The sequence below is a fragment of the Peromyscus eremicus genome, chromosome X, assembly GCF_949786415.1.
Source record: "Peromyscus eremicus chromosome X, PerEre_H2_v1, whole genome shotgun sequence".
Taxonomy (NCBI): domain Eukaryota; kingdom Metazoa; phylum Chordata; class Mammalia; order Rodentia; family Cricetidae; genus Peromyscus; species Peromyscus eremicus.
This window is the reverse complement of record NC_081439.1, coordinates 48,793,875-48,801,654: the sequence shown is the minus strand read 5'-3', so window position 1 is coordinate 48,801,654 and position 7,780 is coordinate 48,793,875. Positions and strand designations below refer to the sequence as shown.

Here is a 7,780-nt window from a genome sequence, read left to right as displayed (position 1 = left end):
AATTTTCCTTGCTTTTAACGGCCTTGATAGTTTTGAAGCATGCTGGTCAGGTATTTTGTAGTTTTCTAACCTAACCACTGAGTGTAATTTCATCACTTCGGACCATAATCTGTTTGTTAGAGGCTACCGCAAACCTTGCCCACATTCAGGGGAGGAGGATTAAGCTGTATCTCTTGAAGGCAGGAGTATAAAAGAATTTGTGGTCAAGTCCTTGGGCCTCCCCTCCAAGGTGCTGGTTTCAGTAGGACTGTGATGGAGTCCAAGGATGTGCATTTCTAACAAACTTCCAGGTACGGCTGCTGTGAATGGGCTAGAGATTTCATTAAGAACCTTCTATGCAAGACCTCATTGTGCACCACAAGCTGGAAAAACAGAGATGATTCAAACTCAAGAGATAATTACCACTGAAATCAACTCGCTTTAGTTTCTAGATTAACCCTTATCATGCACAAAAGAGGACCCAAAGTGCCTTATATTTGTATTAGATATGATTTATTTTATTAAATTGTCACAAATGTAAGGGAGAGAAGTCATACATCTCCACCTGACATTAAAATAACTGAGACACAGAAAGGCTAAGAGACTAGTCTTAGGTCACACAGCATGCTAATGATAGGCTCAAGTTTCGGGCTGAGTCGTGTGAGGCATGGACCAGCACAAGTTTCCATTATGCAGGCCTCTTTCACATTTTCCCAACTTTTAGGACTGTGACACTTTTTAGAGAAGTATAAAATTAGGCACACTCATTTTAAGTAATTAAAAACAGCACAATAGCCGGGCGGTGGTGGCGCACGCCTTTAATCCCAGCACTCGGGAGGCAGAGCCAGGCGGATCTCTGTGAGTTCGAGGCCAGCCTGGACTACCAAGTGAGTCCCAGGAAAGGCGCAAAGCTACACAGAGAAACCCTGTCTCGAAAAACCAAAAAACAAAAACAAAAAAAAAAAAAACAGCAGAATAAATAGCTTTAAAGTAGCAGTTTGTGCAGCAGAAAAGGAAATTACGAAAAAGTTGATGAGTAAGTTCAGAAAGATGTCACATAGGTGGAAAACCTCTCTCCCCACCAACACCCAACTTTTCCCTTCTTGGTGATCTTCATCCATAACTGCTACCAGTAAAACTCCATCAGTAGGCAGCACCCAAGAAAGTGAGTAGACAGCCACAGGCCGCACCTTCTTTTTGTCTGCCCATACACTCCAACTGCAGTCAGTGCTGTGCTCTGTTGGTAAAACTGCCCTTTAGAAAGATTACTAAGTCTCTTTAGGCTTTTCTTTGAATGGAAAAGACAGAATAGTCCAGGTACAAATCATAGTTGTACTTGGACTTCTGGAAATATGGGAAGACCACAGGATATCTCTGAATGCATGTGCTATTTTTCTTTAAGTTCAGATAGACTTGCAATAATTTTATAAAGCAAAGAAATGGGTACATAAACACCCAAATGAAGGCATAAAAGCTTTACACTAATAATCGGATTAAGAAGGTTTTTTTTTTTTTACCTTTCTTTGTAGTTGATGTTTATACATTATCAAAAATTAAGTCAATGTTTGATGGTAATGGTTAAAGCAAGCAGTATTTCATATAGCCACATTAGGAAATACCAATTTCATATACTGGGCCATGAATTCAAGTTCACTATCATGCAAAGAAAATCCAGCACAGTGTAAACATAGATACCTGCTCCCAAATAGTGGTGAAACTGAGTCAGGGTTCTATGGTGGTTAAGGGGTTGTGAAAGAATGTTCAGTGGCTGTAATTTGAGCCTTTCCAGTGGATGTGTATGTGGGGGCAGAAGGGGGGCAATGAAATAACTATGATGAATTCCATCCAACTGTTTTGGGGAGAGGGAATCTAGGAAGCATGGAAATCAAGTGTTAATGACTTTTATTTATAATGCATTCCTCCAATGGTGGTAGTAGTGAGAGGGGCATGAAATAGAGTTAGTGACCTAAGGATCTTGTGCAGTTATTGGCCCAGGTGGTTACTGGAGGTATAGAGCCAGGAACCGCAGCCAGTGACGTAACAATCCTTTTTGTAACAATTGGCCCAAATGAATTCACCAGAGTGAAGGTGGACCGAAAGGGAGCAGATGTCCTGAGGCCAGGTTAACTGATATTACAATGAATCCTGCCCAGTGGCCAGGGGTGGGGGCGAATCAGTAGCTTCCATTTAATTCTGTGCTTTACCAGTATTGTTGGAGGGGATAAAACAAACCATGTACTTAAGGGGTAAAGAAGGTGAAAAAGCATAGGACTGCAAGCAACAACTTAAAGCAGGGCAGTCAGCTGATCTAAGGAGGGCCTTCCGGAAGAGGCGCCTGGGGTTGGAAAGGTCTAGGGCAGCGCTAAAAATCCGTGTTTGAGGGTATGGGCTCCTGGCGTCCTCCAGGGCTCCAAGCACCTTTAGGTCTGTGGAAGACCTGATCCGGGAAGCGACTGGCCACAGCCAGGCTCGCGGGGACCAGGATGAGACCCACAAGCGAGGGCGGGAGGTTTGTGCGTGTTACCCGGACTACCGGGGCTCTAAGAATGCTTTGGCGGCGGCGGCAGCCAATCAGCGGCGCGCGCGTGCAGCCGCGTGCCCCTCGCGCCCCTCACATCCCACGCGCGCCGCGTACGTGCGGCGGCAGACCCCGCCTCTTCCAGGCGGGGCTTAAGAACCCGCGGGCAGCGGGCCACGGCCGCCTAACTGCCGCCGCCGCCGGTGCTTGTTTAGGTGCTGCGGTGGCGACTGCTCTGGTGGCGCCAAGGCCGAGCCCCAGGTGGAGGGAAAGCCCCGCCGGCGCCGCCTTCGTGTTGCGGCTCGGTGTCGGCGGCCCCTGCAGCGGCCCGGGACGTCTCGGTGGATGTGCGCATTGCCGGGGTGAGGATGCGGCTCTTCTACCAGCTGCTCAAGCAGCCAGTGCCCAAGCAGATCGAGCGCTACTCCCGCTTCTCTCCGTCACCGCTCTCTATCAAACAGTTCCTGGACTTCGGTGAGTGCGACGCCGTGAGGCCACCTCCAAGGCCCCGAGGAAGTGAGGGAGCCGCCATCCCGGCCCGCCTTGCTGCCTCAAGGCAAAGTCCGTGGGAACCGCCGGGCGGGGTGATGGGGATACAAGCCTGGGACTCTCCTGGGGCTGAGGTTTCGGGTTTCAGGAGGTGGAGGGGCAGTGCCTGACACCCCCACGTCCAGCTAGGTCCAAGGACCTTCATGCCAGTCGGAACTCCTCAGCCATCCAACCCTTGCTTCAGGTCGACTTGACTCAACCCGCACTGTCCTTAAAACTTGCGAAAGATCTCTTAAACGTTTTTATTTTTAGAGTTTTTAATGGTTAGGTAAGACGTTTAGAAACACCTTGAGGCTGAGGAAATCCTGAAGTGGCGTTTTGTTCTTTTTCTGCTGTAGGGTGTTGGGTAGCCTGGAGTGGCAGGACCTGAACGTCTCCATTATGATACCTTAAAACAGTCACAGTTGTGGGCTGCAAATACCTTACTTTGTTGGGCAAGAGCTGACCTGTGGGCTCCTGGCTACAGAGCTGGGGTTCCAGAACAGCTCCAGCCTAAGTGTGACCACCTTTACTTGGTGTCCCTTGCACCCCGTTGGCAGCTGAGCTAGTACTTTGTGTACATGGATTGGGATGGGAAGGGAGAGGACCCCAATAAAGCCCGGGGCCTAACTTAGGTGGGAATAGATTCTACCACCTTCCCTTAACTGATCAATCATGTTTCCCCAGAGGATGTCATTCCAACTCCAGCAGGCCGAATGCAGATGTGAACACCTGAAAATAAAACAAAAATGGAACTCAGCATTGCCGAAGGAACATCAACATGCCTTAGGCTCTCAAAGCCTAGATCTGTTTAATTCATTTGATTTAAAAATGTCCTGGGATGATGGGTTGAGTATCAAAGTGCAAATTTGGTAGAACCTTCTGGGAAGACCAGATATGCAAAATGTGTTGTTGTCTATACTTGGGGGCAAACTTACAGGATGGAAAGAGAGGTATAAATTAAAGATTTAAGCTGATGCCAAATTGTTTTAGAAATCAAGCTGCCAAAGATAGATGATGAAAATCTCAGATGAGTGAGAAGTTGGCCTTTTTATCTTAAGTTTCATTTTCAAAAGCTTTTCAGTAGTTGGACCCTACTCTCTCTCTCTGGCTACTTGTAAAATTTATTCTTAAACATTTTATTTATGTATGTATTTGTGTGGGTACACTGTCATGGTGTGTCTGTAGAGGTCAGAGGACAACTTGTGGGAGTTATTCTCTCCTTCTCCCATGTGGGTCCCAGAGATCAAACTCTGGTGGTCAGGCTTGGCAGAAGATGCCTTTACTCACTGCATTTTCTTATCCCACCCTGCTTGTAGAGTTTTAGAGGTTTGAGGCAGGTCCTGACTTCACAGCTTAGAATGAATATGTTGCTATTTCTATAAATAGGCATGTTTTTCTAACTTAGGGTATAGAGGTTATTTGAACATGGGAACCTTTTGTTAGGGTAAACTGAGACAAATTAATTCTCAGTAAAAAAGTACAAAAGGAATCTTGGTCACTCCCACATTCAAAGTTTGTGATAGTTCGAATAGTGTGCCTGAAATTGCAGTTAATTGATTTCTGTGGCAGTTAATATCTCCCGTGTTAATAGGCATCTTGGCAAGGATGTTACTTGAGTAGGAAAGTTACAGTAGGGGATAGTGTTGTGGATAATCTATGGGGCGAGTATCTAGAAATGAATGTTCACTATTTTAAAAGCATTGAGGTCAGTGGTTTGGGGCCAGGGCCTCATGCTCTGAATTTCTGGTGTTAGTGTAGGGGTGGGATGTAGGGCACTGGTATTTTTAGAAGACCCAGGGTCATTCTAAAGTATCATCATGGTTAAAAACCATTAACTAGGCACACTTCTGGCTTATCTGCTGTCATCCTTTCTTCTGTGGGGAGTATTTGTTTAAGCCTTTAAAATAAGAGTTTCTTGAATTACAACTTTACTGGAAATTCAGTCTGCAAGAATAACAAGTATTCTAAATGGAGTATCATTTGCAACGGCAAGATTTAAAGAAAAAAAATCAAATATATATTCTTTTTCTGCTCAAGGTGACAGTTACGTGGTTTCTAATTCAAAAGATTAAAAAGGACCTAGGCAGAAAAGGCCTTTTTTCTGCTTCTGTTGACTAGTCTTGCAATTTTTGCATAAGTTTCACCTTATAATTTTATTTGTATCTTGCTTTTTAAACTTAATACAAAAGAACTTACTTTATATGTACCTGTAAACTTCTTTTTTCTTTTTATGACTTTTGAGAATTCATACGGTGTAGTGTAATTAGACAGCTCACAATTGATGGCTATTGAGATGTTTCTAGTCTTTGCTATGACAACAAGTACTACAGTGAATTATTGTGTACATTGTAATTTCACCCATGTCTGGGTGTTAGATAGAAGACAAATTCCTAAAGGTGACCTTGCTACATCAGGAAGGATGCACATTTGTAATTTTGATAATTGTGAGCAAATTCCTTTCCATAGGAGTTGTCTATATCTACCTACTGGAAGTTTCTGAGACAGACTTTTCCTGTACATGGTTGTCATTCTTTTGATAGGTGAAAAGTCATGTTTACATAGAAATGTTTTTTCTTCAAGTAAACTGTATCCTGGCTTTTCATTATGGAAGATTGTAAACGTATAGAAGTAGAAGGGATAGTTGGATGGACTCGGGTTGCTACACTGAAAGCCATGTGCTACTTGTATATGTTTGCATATGCAGGCTGTTAGGTTTTCTTATCAAAGTTAGGTGTGTTTCAGAAAGACAATTTTTACTTTTTTTTTTTTTTTTTTTTGGTTTTTGAGACAGAATTTCTCTGTGTAGCTTTGGAGCCTTTCCTGGAACTCACTCTGTAGCCCAGGCTGGCCTCGAACTCACAGAGATCTGCCTGCCTCTGCAATTTTTACTTTTTTATTCAGTAACACTAATTTATTCTTTTGAGTTAACTGTTCTTTAAAGATTTGGTATATTCCTATGAAACCTTCCACAGGAACCTATGGTATTGATCTGTGTAGGTTTTCTGTGTCATCTGGAATCTCTTTGGATAGATTTTGCTAGAAAATAATTTTCATCAATATTTTTTGGCCAGTTTGGATAGATGATATAAACACAACCTGCTTTTTTTATCTTTCCATTTAGGAGCTCACTTTTTTGTGCTTTTAAAAAATTTGTTTGTCTTTTGACAAACTTATAAATGTATATAATAAATACATTCTTACTAGTTTCTCCTATCACTATTAACCCCTACCCCTCAGTCCCTTTCCTAGATTCATGAATTTTGGTTCGGTTTTATGATCCATTTAATTGAACCAGAGCTGCCTGGGTGACCATTGGATTGGAACTTGGTAGGGTCTTATATTATTGAGACAGGGTCTGGAATCCCCCATGTAGACTAGGCTGGCCTCAAACTCAGATTTTCCTGCCTTTGCCTCCTTTGTGCTAGGATTAACAATATGTGCCACCATGCCCAGCTATACTTATTTATTTATTTTAAACAGTCTTACTTTGTAGCCCAGGCTAGTCTTGAACTCACAGTCCTCCATGGTCTTCTGAGTGCTAGGATTACAGGTGTGCACCACTATGTGCACTTTTTTTTTTTGTTTTTTCGAGATAGGGTTTCTCTGTGTAGCTTTGCGCCTTGCCTGGAACTCACGGAGATTCGCCTGCCTCTGCCTCCTGAGTGCTGAGATTAAAGGCGTGCGCCGCCGCCGCCGCCGCCGCCGCCGCCGCCGCCGCCGCCGCCGCCGCCCTATATGCACCTTTGATAGTTGTGTCTTAATGGTTTTCCTTTATTTCTTGATTTTCATCTTTATTTTCCACCCTTCTGCCAACCTTTATTTTAGTTTCATTTTGCTAGAACTCACCATGTAGACCAAACTGGCCTTGAACTCTTAGTGATACCTTTGTTTGAACTTTTTGAGTGCTGGAATTACAGGCGTGAGGCACCAGACCTGGCTTCCACCCTCTTGATTGGGTTAGCAGATGGTTTATTTGATTAAATTTATTTCTTAGTTTTATGGCTTTGATCTTCCAGTTCATGCTTACCCTTGACCTTATTAAGTCTCTCTGATATCCTTAGATCAATTTTATTCTTTTTCTTTTATTTTTTAAAACAAGTTGAAAACTAGTTTCTTTTTTGTCATTGCCTTTTATTTCAGGTCTTTTCTATTTTTAAAAATTTTCTGTATATAGATGTTTTACCTGCATGTATGCTTGTTTACCCCTTGCTTGACTGGTGTGCGCAGGGGCCAGAAGAGGAAGTCAGATCCCCAGGAACAGCAGTTACAGACTGTTGTGAGTCACCATGTAGGTACTGGGAATTGAACCCAGGTCCTCTGGGAGAGCAGCCAGTGTTTTTTTTCTCCCCGAGACAGGGTTTCTCTGTGTAGTTTTGGTGCCTGTCCTGGAACTCGCTTTGGAGACCAGGCTGGCCTCAAACTCACAGAGATCCGCCTGCCTCTGCCTCCCAGTGCCCGGATTAAAGGTGTGCGCCACCACCGCCCGGCGGCTACAGCCAGTGCTCTTAACTGCTGAGCCATCTCTCCAGCTGCTCTATTTCTGTTCTTAAGGCTTAAGGCTGGTTGTTTAGTGCTTTAGCTGCTGGTACGTGTATTTGACCCTTACCTCCATCCTTTCTGTATCCTGGAAGATGTTTATTCTATTATGAATTAAGGTTAGCTTGAGAATGTTGGAACTTCCATTGTAGGTTATGTATATTAATTATCTTCAGTTTTGTTGAATGACTGCAGAGTGTTCTCTAGGCTCTTTGA

The 7,780-nt window shown here is 43.7% G+C and overlaps 1 protein-coding gene across 2 annotated transcripts in view; it reads left to right on the top strand.

Annotated features, from left to right (window-relative positions):
• The first annotated feature begins 2,059 nt into the window (after nucleotides 1-2,059).
• Nucleotides 2,060-7,780, top strand: part of Pdk3 (pyruvate dehydrogenase kinase 3) — a 64,609-nt gene continuing 58,888 nt past the window's right edge. Inside the window, exons 1-2 of one of the 2 annotated variants that reach the window (XM_059250147.1) lie at nucleotides 2,060-2,101; nucleotides 2,713-2,971. In XM_059250147.1, the coding sequence (XP_059106130.1) occupies nucleotides 2,866-2,971 (106 nt within the window). In that variant the 5' untranslated portion in view covers nucleotides 2,060-2,101; nucleotides 2,713-2,865. Of the gene's footprint in view, nucleotides 2,102-2,610; nucleotides 2,972-7,780 lie in introns of those variants that run through there. The other variant, XM_059250146.1, reaches the window with a different exon arrangement.